Source organism: Plecotus auritus (assembly GCF_963455305.1).
Source record: "Plecotus auritus genome assembly, chromosome: 4".
Lineage (NCBI taxonomy): Eukaryota > Metazoa > Chordata > Mammalia > Chiroptera > Vespertilionidae > Plecotus > Plecotus auritus.
In genome coordinates, this window is record NC_137775.1 from 25,992,621 (window position 1) to 26,010,681 (window position 18,061).

At 41.4% G+C, this 18,061-nt stretch overlaps 1 protein-coding gene across 1 annotated transcript in view; it reads right to left on the reverse strand.

The window, feature by feature from the left end:
- MAP3K5 (mitogen-activated protein kinase kinase kinase 5) overlaps positions 1-18,061 on the reverse strand; it is a 167,488-nt gene that overhangs the window by 16,503 nt on the left and 132,924 nt on the right. The window contains exons 19-25 of the mRNA XM_080665978.1: positions 15,310-15,467; positions 12,811-12,988; positions 12,040-12,060; positions 10,764-10,941; positions 10,505-10,673; positions 5,009-5,194; positions 1,710-1,815 (exon numbers count right to left, since the gene is read on the reverse strand). Of these exons, the coding sequence (XP_080522104.1) occupies positions 1,710-1,815; positions 5,009-5,194; positions 10,505-10,673; positions 10,764-10,941; positions 12,040-12,060; positions 12,811-12,988; positions 15,310-15,467 (996 nt within the window). The remainder of the gene's footprint in view (positions 1-1,709; positions 1,816-5,008; positions 5,195-10,504; positions 10,674-10,763; positions 10,942-12,039; positions 12,061-12,810; positions 12,989-15,309; positions 15,468-18,061) is intronic.

Here is an 18,061-nt window from a genome sequence, read left to right on the forward strand (position 1 = left end):
CCAAGTTTATCCCAATTCAATCCTTTAAATATAAATATATGTTAACTTCCTTAGAGCATTATATTAGGTTTACATTCCTTAGGTTCACATCCAACCGCTAGTCATGTGTTTCAAAACCTCGCTGGATTTTTTTCTAAGTTATGTAACATTTTTGCTCTAATCTATAATAATAAAAGGGTAATATGCTAGTTAGACCGGACATCCTTCTGGACGTCCTTCCTGATGTAGCCGGGGCTGGAGGGAAGCTAGCCCAGGTCCAGGTGCCTGCGGGTGGCCGGAGGAGGGAAGCAGCCCGGGTCCCAGGTGCCGGAGGGAAGTCGGTGCCGGCAGTGGGTGGCGGGGGGTGGGGGGGGTGGGGGGTGGAGGAAGGTCTACTCTTGCATGAATTTTTGTGCATTGGGCCTCTAGTTTGTTATAATCACGTGAAACTCATTTACTTATTGTTTCAAGCAATATTTTTCAGGGATCTCTTGCTTTCCAGACACTGTGCTAGACAATATGCTCAGCACAGAATAGAATAAAATGGACACAATTGCTCTCTGGTGCGGGAATCAGCCAGTAGACAAGAAAATAAAAGTAGTTTCAGATTGTGGCAAATGTCACAAATGGGGAAAAAACATTTCCAAGGAGAGAGAATAACAAAGAGCCTAATTTAGACTTTGTGGTAGGTCAGGAGTCTGAGACCTGGAGAATGCAAAGGTGCAAGGATGCCAAGGTATGAGGGACATTTCTTACATAAGAAGGAAGAAATTAATGTTTACTAATGTTTAATGTAAAGATTGACACTGGTGCCCTCACTCTCAAGTCAAACAGGCATTCTGAGAGAAGAGAGGAACTTCCACAACTTACAAGTATTAATGGTGACTTAAAAGTTCGCAGAACCATTTATAAATAATCTAAACTTTAAAATAGTTTATATTTACCTTTTAAAATTTCTACTTTAGAATGCTTTAAAATATATGTACAAATTGTGCAATAGAACACGCTTCCAATTTATGTATCTAAAATCTATCTACACACACACACACACACACACACACACACACACACACAGAGTGGAAGAGCTTTGCTTAAAACCTTTTATTATTGCGTAGACTATCAAAACCCTTTGGAAGTTTGCCTTAGAGTATGAATACACACCTCACTCAACATCACCCCTTTTGTATCTCACTGCAAACATAGACCAGCACTTTCCAAACCTGGCTGTGTGTCAAAATGACCTGGGAATTGGATTACAATCAGATTGCTGGGCTTTCTCTCCAGGAGAGTCTCAACTCAGCCTGGGAGGAGCTATGAGAGCTGTAATCCCAAAGGACTCTTCATATCATTCAAGGCAACTGCAGGTTTGGGAACCTGGTAAAGACGGCACAGGAATGTGTTTATGTGCTTTCTGAGCACAGATACCTGTATATTGAAATGCACATGTATTTGGGTCACTTGTATAGTTTTCTTTCCCTTCATATCCAAACATGCTCTTTAAAGACAAGGAAGCAAGTCTTACTTGCAGTAAACATTCTGCTTGTGGGGCCGTGGTTCAGACTGCATGCCCTAAATAAGTGACATTTGCTAACTGAGAAGATTAATAAAAAAGAAGGCTAACCTGCTTAGTCTGGTCTTAAACGCAGTAAGGAGACACCATAAATGATAGATGGACAGTAATATTAAACATCAAACACTAAATATTTACAAAGTAATTAAGTATTTCTGACCTGGAACCAGAATGGTAATGGCTGTCTGCACTGCCTTCCGGATGATACTGTCTAAGGCAAACATCCAGTGTGGCTTGATGTTATGATTCCGAAGAACTTTATTCACCTGAAGAAAAAGAGTGACATTTTGATTAATTTTTAATTGCGAATAACCTAGCTGATGCAAGCATGTGGATTTATCAACAAAATAACAAAAAGGACTCTTCACCTTGAGTTGTGAATAACTTAAGTCACGTGAAAAACTGCCACTTCAATTTAAAGTTCAGTGAACCCCATGTAAGCAAATGAGATACATTATTTAAATGAAAGGCAGTCTGGTTAAACGAAAAGGGTGCTCTATTAGAACAGAGAACATGCAGCTTCCACCTTTCATGATGTCTACAGATTGAATGTTGGAGGAGATTAGGGGGAAAAAGAGTCTGAGGGGCTTTTTAAAAATAAGCACTTTTCTTAAATGTTGTGATCCTGCTGTTTAATCCTACCAAGTGCTTTGCCATACTCTGGTGCCCTGCAAAAGCAGGTAAAGGGGAGAAATGAGCGTGTATGTGCTACCTACATATTTGCCACAGTGCATGCCTTGGCTTCCTTCCCCCAGTTCTTTACATCTCTGCAAATGGGAATAATCTGTTACAACACTCCAGAAAAGCTGTTCACATTAAAGCTCTCTGCTGTAAGGGCACCTTTTTAAACTGAGTAGTAATATTTCACACATTTCTTTATTTTTAAAAAATATACTTTTATTGATTTCAGAGAGCAAGGGAGAGGGAGAGAGAGAGAGATAGAAACATCAGTGATGAGAATCATTGATTGGCTGCCTCCTGCACGCCTCCTACTGGGAATGGAGCCTGCAACTCAAGCACATGCCCTGAGCGAGAATTGAACCTTGACCTCCTGGTTCATAGGTCAATGCTCAACCACTGAGCCATGCTGGCCGGGCTCACACATTTAAATAGACACTGAAATAGATATACAGATTACTTTAAAAAAATTGTGTAAAATAAACATAACATAAAATTTACCATCTTAACTATTTCTAAGTGTTTGGTTCAGTGGCATTAAGTATATTGACACTGTTGTGTTACCATCACTACTGTCCATCTCCAGAACCCTTTTCATCTTGTACAATGGAAACTCTGTACCCATTAACAATGACTCCACATTGCCCTCTCCCCACAGCCCCTGGCAGCCGTCACTGTACTTTCTGTCTCCATGAATATGACTACTCTAGGTAACTCTTGTAAGTGGAATCATACAGTATTTTTGTGACTGGCTTATTTCACTTAGTGTAATAAGTGAGAACTACCTTTTTAAGGGTAAACAATATTCCACTGTATGTTTAAACTATATATATATGCATTACCTTTTTAAAATAACCTTTATCGCTTATTTAAAATGTGGATTAACTCCACTAATTACTGGTTGACCCTGGCCTCTAAGAAAAGAGGCTACTTTTCTAACAATTCTCTGACTAGAGATCTTAGAGGCAGCTGGGGAGGTGACTTCGCTGCAATCCTGCACTAAAAGCTGGAGCTCCTTCCCTTGCTCCATCTTCATCAAAATCTCTCAGGTAGAGGGGAGTGGGTTGGAGGAGTTCCTCACAGTAGTTACTCCCAAGAAAATGAGTCAGGGCTTGGTTCTCACTTGCTCTAATAAATCCTATCAAAATGACTCTGTCCCAGTACCTTCATTTCTTAAAGGAGTTTCCTGCTTTTTTGATTTAATACTGGGTATAACACCTGGTAAACTGAGTATTTCTTCCAAGAGTCACACACAGAAGATGAAAGAGGGAGTCCCTATGACCATGACTTGCTCCTCCTAGTTTTTCATTAAACAGTACATTACACAGGGCCCATTCTCTAGGTTATTCCCATTCTGGACAGTGAGTGAACAAGGGTGGTTTGTGTGTGTGTGTATGTGTGAGATAACTAAAGCATTCTCAATCTGAATTCTACAAGCCAATTTGCTTTCCATCCTCCAGGCTGAAAGCCAAATATGTGGGCAAGTGCAAATTCACTGAATTATTTTATTCTATTCCCAGATGGTTGGATTTCCCTACTTGCAGTGTAAGTGTGCCTTTAATGTTGAATATTAATGATAGGCTTTGCCAATTGCTTTCATGACCTCAATCAAGTCAGGAGTCTTGTCCCCACCCACAATAAAGCCCAAAGACGAGGTGGTTTACACAGAGTCTCAGAGAACATCAGTGGATGCTGAAGGATTATAATTTGGTTTTAAACCAGGAATCATTTGATGCTCCAATTATAATTGTCAAGATAATCTATAATAATAAAAGCATAATATGCTAATTAGGACAGACGTCCTTCCGGACAACCTTCCAGACGAAGCCGGGGCTGTGAGGGAAGCCCGGGTCCCGGGTGCCAGAGGGAAGCCGGTGCCAGCAGCTGGGGGAAGGAAGGCCTACTCTTGCGTGAATTTCGTGCATTGGGCCTTTAGTTTTACATAAGAGCAATAAATACATTAGGGGTGAATTAATTTTTTGAACTTAAATAAAATTATGCAAAGTGCTTCTATATTCATACCACAGACAGTGTCAAGAACTCTCTTATCTAAATCTATATCCTGTAAGGGCCTTCTAGGAACAGCTTCAGGCTTTTTTGGTACAGAGCTCCACAGATAAGTCTCATTCAAGACTAGCATATGGTTTTGAATCAGGCTCTTGGAAGATGGACTAGCTTGTGTTGCATAGCAGCTGTTTGACAGAGAGGAATCCTCAGCAATGTCTCATGAGATCATGTGTATTAATTTTCATTCAGTGATGCCCTGGACTCTGAAGTATATTGCTGGCTAGAAAATAGTGAATATTTATTAAACAAACATGTTTACTAGTAACTGGGGTGGAGTGGGGGATTATTGGTTTTATTCAGTAGTGGCCATTCCAACCTGCACGGTCATTTTCTCAATGACCACTAGATGGCACCTCTCATACAGAATGAGAGCATGCATGACTCAAGTGTGGTCTGTTGCTCCAGTCACCAAAATAGTGACCCTACATGATTTCATAAGAACAAAGTTCAGCCATGGAAATGTTTATGAGTTTTGCTATTTTACATGGCGTACAATTTTATGAATATCTAACTCTGGGGGATGCAAACATAGAAAACACAAATCTCACACTGACAAGCACACAAAAGGGCAACTATCCCACACTTACCCGAAGAGAAGAGAATTCATTGACATTATTAAAGAAAGAAAGGTAAGAGGACTTAAGTTTCATCCTATTTCTCTGACTAATTTCAGCCGGAGTTTGTGGAAAAACACTGGCAAAATTTCATACTTACAGCATCTTGAAAGCTGAAGAGCACCACCTGGACCTGACTGATGCCGTGGCTGTCGAAGTCCAGCTCCAGCTTCAGCTTGGACAGTGTGGTGGCTATGATTTTTCGGTCGGTGGATCTCACAAATTCTCTGAGGCTTGTGATGAGGGTTGTGATGTGCTCCCATTTTAGTTTAGGTTCTTCGGGCCCCTGTGAATAAAAGCCAGTAACCTGTCAGTCGGTCAGTGGACTTAGGAACGTGGGCCTGCCATGCTCACAGCCCCTGCTGGGAAGGACTGGACTGCCAAATGGTCCATCTGAGGAAGAAAGACCGTATTTGAACAACATGGCTCCTTCCCCTCCTCCTGTCCTTTCCAAGAAATAATCAGGCTTTGGGAAGAAGGGTACCTACCCCATACGTTAGCCAATAGCCGTGGCACAGTTAGATATACAAAGCTTTGCCCAAACAGGGACAGCAGAGGCAGTAAGACTCTTACTCTCAGAAATTTTAATCAGGAACTAAGGAGAGATTCAAGCAATAAGCATAGGACCCCAAGCTCAAAGTCTGCCCAGAGAGAGAAGTCATAAAACAGGAGCAGAGTACATCTAGTCATAAGGAAGGAAGACAGAGCAATGGGTAGGGAGAGAAGTGGACACAAACAGAAATGGCACACCCAAAGGGCCCATAGCCACCGAGCCAGGAAAGATGTACAAACTCCTGGAACTTGAAGTCCCTTGGACTCACACTCTAGGCTTGGCTGGGCACTATGGTTGGAACTCCTTCAGAGTCCACTTCTCTCATTGCTAGGTGTCTATCTACCTGTCCCCAGTACTTCCACTGCCCTTGAACCATGTCAATTCCTTGCAACTGAAAGGGGCTTGCTTCAAACTCTGTCCTTGAAACAATTCCTACCCATCTATAAAGCAATTACTTATAGGAATTGACCAATTGAATATTTTATATGTTAAAAATAAAACACAATTAAAAAAATTCCCTCGCTCAAGTTGAGTTTCTTTTTACTTGCTCAAGCATCATTGCTTCCTTAAAGGTAACATAGTAGGATGTTATTTATTCTCTTTTTAACTTTAAGAAACAACAGGGTTTCCCTGGCTGATTTGGCTCAGTGGATGGAGTGTCAGCCTGCGGACTGAAGGGTCCCAGGTTTGATTCCAGTCAGGGGCACATGCCTGGGTTGTGGGCTTGATCCCCAGTGGGGGATGTGCAGGAGGCAGCCAATCAATGATTCTCTCTCATCATTGATGTTTCTCTCTCTCCCTGTCGCTTCCTCTCTAAAATCAATAAAAATATGTTTTTTAAAAAAGAAACAGGATTTTTATAATGCTCATGTCTATCTCACATTATACATTTTGTTACTAAATCATTAAAATTAAATGCATCAACTGGGCTGTGAAAAATCACAATATCTAGGATTCTATGAAAATGGAAGAGAAATGTACCATCAAGCTCTTCCTCTCAATACATTTTCATCTGGAGGCTCTCTCATATTGATGTTTGCATGAGAAAGATTATATTGAAAATCATGAAGGCTGTCATTAAGGTAATATTTTAAAATGAGGCTGGGAACAATTATAAATTGTTTATTTTCTTACCACGAACTAAATTACACCCAAAGTAAACATTCACAGGAAATACCATAATCACATAAAAACATGTTCAAGAAGAAAAATGTGACTTATTCAGGAATTGGAAGCTTAGCTTAGTGAAAAATCAGTTAATGTTTGTCAGCAGTTTAAATAGCAAACATTTTTTTGACATTAGCATTGTTTCCACAACAGAAAAACATGTTGCTTCTGGGTTTTGGATGTGAGTGCCACTGTCCTACAAAGGAACGCTGTCTGCTTCAGGAAATGTAGTCTCTCTAGAGTATTTCAGCCGCTTACACAATCGTTGTTTCTGTTTTAACTCCCGTCTCTGTGCGCAGTCACTACTGTGCCTTCACAAATGAGCATCTTAGTTATCGGGTAACAACTGACTCGCCATCAGAAGGTAGCATCTGACAGGGTGCCTTTTTCTAAGCATTCCTGGTATCATCACAGAATCTTTTGCAAAGGTGCTCTCTATTCTGTATCCTTTAAACTTCCTTAAAAATGATGAGTGGATTTCAGAAGATGCTACAGATTGAAAGGCCTTTTGTGAGCTGATTTGAGGACCTGACCACCATCTACGTTTCAGTCTTGTTATAAAGGGTAGGCTTAAATGTAAAGATGTACCTAGAAATATGTAATACAATGGAAAGAATTATTTCTATCTGGTTGTAGAAAAAATTTGAAAGATATTAAATATTGCTATTAGCTTGTTTGATGATAACAACAATATAATAGTTAACATCTGTGGGACATTTTCTATTATCTCAATTGCTCATGATCTTAGTTATTCTTTTTTGTTGTTGTTGTTAATACATTTTTATTGTTTTCGGAGAGGAAGGGAGAGGGAGAGAGAGGTAGAAACATCAATGATGAGAGAGAATCAGCTGCCTCCTGCACACCTCCTACTGGGGATCGAGCCTGCAACCCAGGCATATGCCCCTGACCAAAACTGAACCTGGGACCCTTCAGTCCACAGGCTGACGCTCTATCCACTGAGCAAAACCAGCCAGGGCTTAGTTATCCTTTATAGCATTTCTTCTCTTTTATAGGTGAGGAAATTCAGCCTCAGAGAAGTTAAATAACTTGCCCAAACACACAGCCTTTAAGTGGTGGAACTAGGTCTGAGGTAAGTTGTGGCTGAGCCCAAGCTCCCAATCATTACATTCTTCTGCCCAATTAGCTGGGTCAGGACCTGCTCTGCCACTAGACCATCAGGTGGCATCACAGGCAAGGATTCACAGTCGCCTCAGCAGTACAATCAGAAGGACCCCCACTATTACTTGGATTTAGCATGTGATTCTGACCAGTAGTTTCTGGTCCTCACTGGTCCCTCCTGTTGGTGCATCAAGGCATGCCCTCTGATGGCTTCTTTTAATAAGGTTTTCTTTCATGTATCTTTTTATAGAGAACATTCAAGTGTGCTTAAAAAACTAGGAAATCACACCAAAAAAAAAAAAAAAATGTAGAGGATTAACCAACATAAAAATTTATGAATTTCAGCAAAGTCATGGAGGTGGAGTTTCTTTCTTTCTTTTTTTTTTTTTTTTAAATATATTTTATTGATTTTTTTTTACAGAGAGGAAGGGAGAGGGATAGAGAGTTAGAAACATCGATGACAGAGAAACATCGATCAGCTGCCTCCTGCACACCTCCTACTGGGGATGTGCCCGCAACCAAGGTACATGCCCATGTCCGGGATCGAACCTGGGACCTTCCAGTCCACAGACCGACGCTCTATCCACTGAGCCAAACCGGTTAGGGTGGAGGTGGAGTTTCTTGCTAGGCTCTGTGCTGAGAGCTGGGACAATGACAGTGATCAAGGTTGTCTCTGCCCCAATGGACCTATGATCCGGTGGAGAGACAAAGAAAAACACCAAAAAACCAGACATCTTCTGTACTGGAATAGCACACCCTTTGGGGATGAATATGAGATTTAAACAATCCCCGAGTTCTGTGTTCCTGGCCTAAAACAGGTATCTTCACTAATGGCCATAGGAGAACCTTCACTCCACAATGATTTTCCCTGTCCCCTCACCCCAAATACCACCCCCTCCCCTGCTTTATGTTTCTCCCATCACTTGTCATCATCTGTCATCCCAGGAAGGAGAGCAGTGTGGTGTTTAAGAGCACAGACCTGGGGGCCAGACTGCCTGGCTCTGTCCCTTAGGCCTACATGGCCTAGGCAAGACTCCTCACCTCCTCTGTGCAAAGTGAGGATGCCAACACAACTATTAATAGAGCACTATTCTCATGGGGATTAAATGAGCAAATACCTAGGAAATACCAAGAGCAATAGCTGGCTCATAGAAATTGCTTGCTATTATTATATGTTTAAAATTTCTTATATTTACAATAATATTTATTATTATTACATATTATAACTATATATTTAACTATATATGCTATTATACAGGGTGAGGCAAAAGTAAGTTTACAGTTGTGAGTATTCAAAACAGTTTATTCTTGTATTATTTGTTAATTATGGTATTACTCTATTTTCCATAAGAGCAACTGTAAACCTACTTTTGCCCAACCAATATATTTAAATACATATTTACTCTTTTTTATTTAATCCTTACTTGAGGATATGTTTTTATTGATATTTAGAGAGGGAGGGAGGAAGGGAGGGAGGGAGGGAGGGAGGGAGGGAGAGAGAGAGAGAGAGAGAGAGAGAGAGAGAGAGAAGAGAGAGAGAGAAGGGAAGGCAGACCACTTGTGGGCACCTGGCTCCACATACACCCCAATCCAAGCTGAGAACAATGTAAATTGTTAGACTGAGAAACTAAACACTTGACCAACTCCTCCAGCTCCACGCTTTTTGCAGCTGTTTCCCCGGGCCAGAAGGGAGGGAAGAAGGTACATGGAGTCTACTCGGATCTGGCAGGACAGGTTGTAGCCACAGGAGACAGGGCAGGCCTGGGGCTCCTGCTCGTATCTATAAGGAGAATCCCAGGGAACAAAGTCCCACGTGTCATGGACTGAACTGTGTCCTCCCCCTGCCCGAATTCCTATGTTGAAGCCCTAGCCTCTGTATTTGCAGACCGGGTGTTTAAGAGGTAATTACAGTTAAATGAGATCACAAGGGTGGGACCCTACCCAGATTGGACTAACGTTTTTATAAGAAGAGGAAGACCCATCAGGAATGCACAGAGAAAAAAGGCCGGTGAGAACACAGCGAGAAGGCGCCACCTGCAGGCCAAGGAGAGAGGCCTCAGAAGAAACCAAACCTGGGGACACCTTGCTCTGAGACTTCAGCCTCCAGAACCATGAGAAATAAGTTCCCGGCATTTAAGCTGCTCAGTCTATGGTGTCTGTCATGGCAAACCTAGCAAACAAATACATGAGGGAACCAGAGGTGGACTGGCCAGATTTGTTTTTTTCATAGCACACACGGCCCCTCGCCCACTATGTAATTTACTGGTTATTGCCCATCGCCTGCCACCTGAATGCAGCCCCTCCACCACGGGCCTCTGCTGTATCTGCAATGTTTCCTTCATGCTCAGAGGAGTGACTGAGAGGCAGTTGTGAGCTACGGTCAGAATGAGCAATTCACGTTGCTCAATGTATATTTATTGATTGGTTGAATGTATGAATAAATGAAGGGTAAAAGGGGCTGGTAGGAACTAGTGGGAGCTTTACCAACAGGAAAACTTGGTGTTTGACTTAGAGAGAGAGGGTGAGAGAGATAGAAACATCAATGACGAGAGAGGATAACTGATTGGCTGCCTCCTGCACGCCCCCTACTGAGGATGGAGACCACAACCTGGACATGTGCCCTGACCAGGAATCGAACTGTGACCTCCTGGTTCAGAGGTTGACGCTCAACCACTGAGCCACACCAGTTGGTCCACTGGTTTTGACAGTTAAAATATGTAAACTCTGAAAACATGAAGCATCCGTGAAAGGTTTTACCTGAGCCAAAGATTCCATTAAGTTTCTCACAACTTTGTCTTGGTCTTCCTTCAGGATCCTGTAAAGGGTGGCCCGCCTCTCGCTGTCCTTCCTCAGCATAAAGAACCCAGAGTCCTTTTCCTCCGGAGAAGGGGGAGCACTGTGATCTTCAAAATTCTCATCTGGAATGCTGTAATAATTCACACAGCACAAATCACACTCTCCTCTATAAGATGACACACCACATACTTCCTTCACCCAAAGTAAGTCAGGTCTTTACCCCAAAAAGAGGGTCCGCATTCCTTTCACATCCTTTTCTCCGCAGGATCTGGCTCTTGTTTTGAAAGAGAAGGGGTCCACCTTTAGCTCCGTGTCGGGAGAAACTGAGCCGTACTCACTGCTGCTGCTCGTGTCCTCCACCAGGACGGGGACTGGCAAGGATATGCTCCTAAGGTATTCTGCTTGTCAGGAGCGGGAAAGAGAATGAATGCTGGGAAAAACGTATGCATACTGAAATGCCTCCTGAAAGAGAGCAATCTTAGCTGTTAAGTGTCTCATTCCAACCTAAGAGTCTGGTCATGATATTCAGATTGCTCCCATGCTCAATATATGACCCCACCAGGAGGGGTCAGCGAGCAAGGGGCCTCGTGGGCCCTGTAAGGGAGATCTCAGGGGCATGAAACTGTGGAGGAAGCATCAGACCCAGCATGCCTTGGATTCCAATCCCTCTGTTTTCATTGTCCACTTATCAGATTTCAGGAAGGTCATTTTCAGATCTGCTTACTCTATAGAGGAAAGGACAAGATCACTAAGTTTTGAACCATGTTCCTCAGAGGTGTAAGCGTCCACCTTAGCATCTTGGGGCTGCCTTGGATAGGTAAGTAGGATTCTGTGATTCTAGAATACAGGTTCCAAGCCTGTTTTACCTAAAACAAATATGCTGTGTGTGTCTTATACATCAGGGCTCTGCCTGAGGATTCATATAAAAAAGGGTTCTCTGCTAAACACAAATTTCAGAAACCAATGGACTAGAATTCAGCCGTGGGCAAACTACGGCCCACGGGCCGGATCCGGCTGTTCTATCCCGTTCTCTTGCTCTCCCCTCCGCTCCTTTACTTTGAATTTATATTAGTTCACACAAACACTCCATCCATGCTTTTGTTCCGGCCCTCCGGTCCAGTTTAAGAACCCGTTGTGGCCCTCGAGTCAAAAAGTTTGCCCACCCCTGGACTAGGTGATCTATTTCCCAGTTCTCAAATACTATGATTCTATGTCCAGCTTGCTCCAAGCTAAGAAAGTGTAGACTCCACTCAAATGGAAGATTTCAAAAATATAAACACCCTCGTGCATTTAGGGAGGAACAACTGAAGCTTCCCTCATGAAAGAGAAAGGTGAGGGCTGCTCACAGAATGAGCCCCGCCCGGCTTGCAGCTGCACACATCCCTAGTACCAGCAGCCACCCCTGAAAGCAGGGAGAGGAGGATAAGTCTATTTGATGAGCTGATCACATGACCCACCCAGCTTCAGCTCAATAGAAAATATAACAACACACTCACCATTTGATCCAGGTGAAAGAGCTGTGGGAAGAAAAGCAAAGAACAACATAAACACACATTGAGGTTGTTGTTAAACTGAGAAGCCAACAAAAAGTGGGGACTTGACATGGGAAGCAATGCCCTTTCCAAGCATTCAAGCTGCCCACCCTCATCCCATAGAAACACCAAGACACCAACAACGAATAGATCATTTACTTGTTTTTTTTTCCTCTCAGAAATGAGTTATGGAAATTCTTGCAAAAATGCAATTAACATTTTTACACTGCTGTTTTACTTATAACTGGTAATGTTTCTTTCTTTTTTTGGGGGGGAGGAGTTAATTACTCAGAAAGGTATTTTCTAAGAAGCAATAGGTATTTTCTACTGCCTAAAATGAAAATAACATATTATCTAGACAGATTGAAAATTCAACAGCTCAGCTCTCTAATAGCCCTGTAATTTGGAGTTTCAGCTCTAAAAGGCTGTATTTCACCCTTTTCCCACTTTAACCTTTGTTATAGCAATGCTAGAATGCTGTAGATACGGACACAGTAAAAATACCTGTTAACCGGATGATGAAACACTATTATGCATGAGGTCCTAGCGTTCGTGAGGGTAATGGTAACACAGCTTCCCTATACTGACACTGGGTGCCTGAGAACACTGCCAGTGTTTACACCAATTTCCAGTGACATCTACAGGCAGATTAGCTTGCTTCTGGAAAAATCGTCCATCTTAAAAGCTTAGGATTTAGGGACTCTGAACTGTATCTCCTTCAATGCAATCACATACCTGAAAGCTTAGGTTGTGTCTTTTTCTTTTTGCTTGAAACTTTTAAGAACTCATCAATAAGCAAGTCGTTAGCACAGGCTCTCTTGTCAGGGTCTGGTTCAAAACACTTCAATATGAATGCCTTGGCCTCTGCTGACATGGACTCCGGGATCTCCGGGTGGACTTTAAACATTCCCACCTAAGAAATGGCACAATGGGGCTTCTGAGTGACATCTCATCTCAGGAGCTCCCGGTATCATAACTTGGTCTCCTATTGTAACAAAATCTTTTATCATATACTACGAACTCATGGGTTTTCTCAAAGGGAGGTAGGATACTTTTTCTGTAGGCTATAGAAAGTTTCCAGAGAGCTTTTGCAACTTTATCAACGACATAGGCAGAGTGATTAGCTTAAGACACTGAACAGCACTATAAAGTAGCAATTCAGTCCTCAAGGCTTGAGGACACATTAGCACACTAGGGAGAAAAAAGGATGTTTTTAATTGGACCATTGTGTTGGTCATGATAGTGATGTGCCAGGAACTGTGCTTGGCTTTTTTCATTTTCATTCAATGAATCTCATGAATCCTCCCAACAACCCAGTGGATTAAATATTATACTTGTTGCACCAATGAGGAAAATGAGGCTCAGAGGGGTCAGGCTATATGGTTATAAAAAGGAATGTGTTTGGCTTAAAATTCATGTTCTTTCCTCTACTCCATAATTTATGAATATTTTCCCCGTCTCAAACTGCCTACAATTAAAAGGTATTTAAAAATACTTATATAAAATAGAATTTTTATAACAATTCAATTTTCTTTTCATTGCTGCCATTCTAAAAATGTTTTTCAATGTTTTCATGTATTTAGTAGAGAAAATTTTCTAAGGAAACCTTTTATGTTATATAGTCTATATAAGTGTATTATTACATAGATAACATGTAATTGTTTGTAATATTTATATAGCCTTTACTATTCTAAGTGATTTGCACATATTATCTCATATACTCCTCAAAAACCTTTACCAGATAGGTACTAAATTTATACCCAAGTTAGAGATGAGGAACAAGACGGTTAAGTAACTTGCCCAAAGTCATCCACTAGCTTGACTGTGTTGGAGCCTGGATTCAAACATTGTAAATCAGTGCCAGAGTCTACGCTATCTCGTCTGAAGCACATTGTATTATGATCCCTGCATTGACGGTAACAGCAGCATTTCAGGGTGAAGTCCTAGACATTGGTAAAAACTTCAAAGATTAGCCCAGAAGAGAAAGACATTCATTCATGTCAAAAAGGTAGCTCTCATTACTCTTCAGGCTTGGTTACACTACTCATTTCTGAATCAGCAGTGTCCCATCGCATCATCTTCAAGCTCAAAGTAAACCAAGCTCTGCACAAAAGCAGAAGGTATGCAACACCTGGCCTCTCCTGAGAGGCTATTCACAAATGGAGTAAGTGCCAGAGACATGTTCAGAGGCAGGGAAAAAATAAATGATCAAAAGCCTTCTGCCTTAGAGAACAGAAGAATGTGAGCTTTACATCTCAGGAAACAAGTTCTCAGTTTATTTTATTTTTAATTTTTGTTTTTTAAAATATATTTTTATTGATTTCAGAGAAGAAGGAAGAAGGAGAGAGAGAGAGAGAGAGAGAGAGAGAGAGAGAGAGAGAGAGAGAGAGAACCATCCATGATGAGAGAGAATCATTGATCAGCTGCCTGCTGCATGTCCCCTACTGGGGATCGAGCCCGAAACCCAGGCATGTGCCCTGACAGGGAATTGAACCCTGACCTCCTGGTCCATGGGGCGACACTCAACCACTGAGCCATGCCGGCCAGGCCAAGTTCTCAGTTTAAACTTCACTCTTGTGTGGTGGCGTAGCAGATGAGAACTGCAGGGACTCAGCCACAGGTCACTGCTTTGCCCAGTCTCCAGATTTGGAAGCTGTGGCCCAGGGTTCTCTCAGCTCTATTTTGATATCAGATGCTCCCTATTTGGGCTGCTTCCCACTCCCAGAAGAGTTACTAATGGGCAAATTAGGAGGCCAGAAGAGTAAGTGTATGAGAGTAAGACGTGTACTTAAAATAGCAAAACCATGCCTTTTTTAAAATGGAGATGTCAAACTCTTATAATAAAGTAAAGGAAAATATTTCTTTGGTTTAACACTTAAATGGATAAAAAATGTTCTTATATCTACCTCCACGGAAGCTTTTTAACCTGTGTTTCCCAAAGAGCTTACACCATCTTCAATGGGGTGGTGTGTTCTTTACACTGCACTGCGAAAATGTGGTCAGTGGAAGTTCACTGCCTGTCTGTCGCCTTATAGCTGAGAAAAGTAAGGCGGAGAGATCCTCTTGTGAGGCACTGACTGAGGGGAGTGAATCATCTTGAACTATACCATGCTCTCAGATGGTGCTCACTTAGGCTCCTTGCCTTCTGGCTAAAAGCAGATGGCATGCACACACGGAACAGCCAGCAGCTTTACCCATTGGTTTTTAGGATATTTAAGACATACAAAATGTGACCTTGAACATCGCTGCTTGTGGTTCTCCCAGTTCATAAAAGGGCGGTTTCCCTGTGGCCATTTCGATGATGGTGCAGCCCAAAGACCAAATGTCTGCTGCTTTCCCATAGCCTCTGGGTCCTTTGTCTATTATTTCTGGTGCCATGTACTGAAGGGTACCTGGGAAGAGTTCAAACACAATCCCACTTCAAAAGAGAACATCTAATGACAGTTTCAATTTCTCTACATAAATAAGACACTTTAAAAGTATGGTTCAGGTCTTAATAACGCATCATTTTTGAATTCCAGTTTTTCTCTGCTATTAATAGAAGAGAAAATAGCAGTTTTTATAATGGATTTTATTAGCGAGGTAGTTTACCAATATTACCTGGATATGAACCGATACGTTTTCATTTCTTAAGTAGTATAATTAAGGCATTATTTCATTAGGACCTCTTAGAAACTTCTAACAACTGGTCATTTGAGAACAAGAGAATACACCAACACACATTTTCTAAAATCAGTTTTTGAAGCACATGAAAACTCTTATTATGAATACTTCTAATCTTTTCCAAGAAAAGTCTAGATCATTCATCCGTTTCCTTAGATTTATATTTCTCAATTCCTGAATTGAATGCTTAGTTCTTCTGTCTTCATTCTTATTTCTAACTCATTCAAGCATGCAGATTCTCAAAGGTATTGTCAAAAATAATGTAAATCTATAAATCAAATATTTACGACTTCTGCTATGTGTCTGTGGTCCATGAAATAATGGGTTTAACAGGTCAAAGACAGGCCATGAGCCATCAGTACAGACAAATCACCAGATACAGAGTGAAGAATAAAATGAAAAAAGAGGATATTTTATATAAAGAATCAGAGAATTTAAGAATGCAATATGATGGAAAGAATCATTGATCAGCTGCCTGCTGCATGCCCAGTTAAGTGGGGAGCCAAGATCCCGTGGTTCTAGTTCTGGTCTGGTATGTCTCTGATAAACACTCAACTGCAGTTGTATCACTGGCTCAAGTGAGAGGCTGGATTTGTGTTTCTAACACCTGCTGCAGTGATTCCCCAAAGTCGAGCAATGAGGACAGAGTGGGAAGAGAAACAGATTATTGCCACATCCCCTGCTTCTGATATATTCATACAAATGATATAATCAGCAAATAGAACTCCTCCACGATGCCATCTTGAATTATTTCAAATCTTGAGGCATTTGCCAAAAGTGCTACTTCAGTATTTTCTGATTCATAACCAATGATAGACATTTTGATAAATACAGACAACACCTCTTACAAATGCCTTGTGCATGATTTGTAGGTGAAAACTGCTATGCAAAATCCCTCTAAGTTGTTCCTATGAAAGCTACTACTGTCATGAGCTAGAAACAGGCTGTTGTCATAAAAACAAATAAAGTCTATTACTTTTCCCAATTAATTTAGTATTGTTATGTTGGCAGGTTTATCCTCCAGACCTCATCATTACATAGCAGTAGCTCAAGTTCATGTTCAGATACAACTGCACATGTCTGCTCTCAGATTAAATCAGCAAAATTCCTGGACGGAAGCATTTCACCAGGCAAGGATCAGGTAGCCACACTCCTCAAGTCACCTATACTTGGGAGAAAAGTACTGTGATTTATCTTCCTTTATAGCTTCCCCCACAAGTGATCGTGTTTTATGATATAAATTAAATCAAGTGGTCTTTAAAAAATATGTTATGAAGCCTACTGCTCCTTTCTGTTATCTCTGGGTCTAAAGTAGAATGAATGAGAGAATTTGAGATGTTTTAATATCTGAGTAGGCATCACAACTGATCAACAATATACGAATTGAAAAGAATTGGACAATTCAGGTAATATCTTAATAATAAATTATGCAATGTTTTTATTCATCAGATATTTCAAAGAGCGCTACCTGCCAATTGTATTTAATCATCCCCCCTTGAGCAAGTGGCAATAAAAACAGGTTTGGTCATGTGTTCACATCTGCTCCCTTCACTCCACAAAATGCATGACACATAATATTTTATATAAAGAGATTTACAGAGCTGGATAACGAAGCTGCAAGCCAGTCTGGGGAGCCACTACAGCTTAGTAGCTACAAGCTTAAATTTTGACATCACACTGTATCCATTCATTCATATGTCCAGCAGTTCCATATTAAGGGCCTACTGTGGACTGGGCACTGTTCCAGGCATTTAGAATATAGCTGCAGAGTAAATAGACCGAAATCCCTGGGCTTGTGAAGCTGACATTTTTGCAGTGGGAGATAGACAATAAATTACAGCATAATAAATAAGTAAATTGCATAGTATGTTAGAAAGTTATGTATTATGACAACCACCTCCCCCCCCCAAAAAAAAGAGTAAGAAAGGGTAACAGATGTGCCCAGGGAGGGCTACCATGCAAATAGGGAGGGCCTCACTGAGATGACATCTGAGTTAAGATCTGAAGGAGAGAGACTTAGCCATGCAGACGGCTGGGAGAAGAGTGTTGTAGCAGAAGGAAAAGCATGTGCAAAGGCCCAGCAGCACAATGAAGGAAATGTAGGAAGGCCTAAGTTTCTGGGACAGAGTGAGCAAGGGGGAAGAGTAGGAAATGAGGTCTAAATGGTGACCAATTCCAAACTGTCAACCACTGTAAGGACTTTGATGTTTGTTTTCTGTGAAAGAAGTAGCAAGCCACTGCGGTCTCTGAGTGATATAGCTGGGGTTGAGGATGGACATAGAGGGCAAGAGAGGAAGCAGGGCTCTAATCAGTTTGGCTCAGT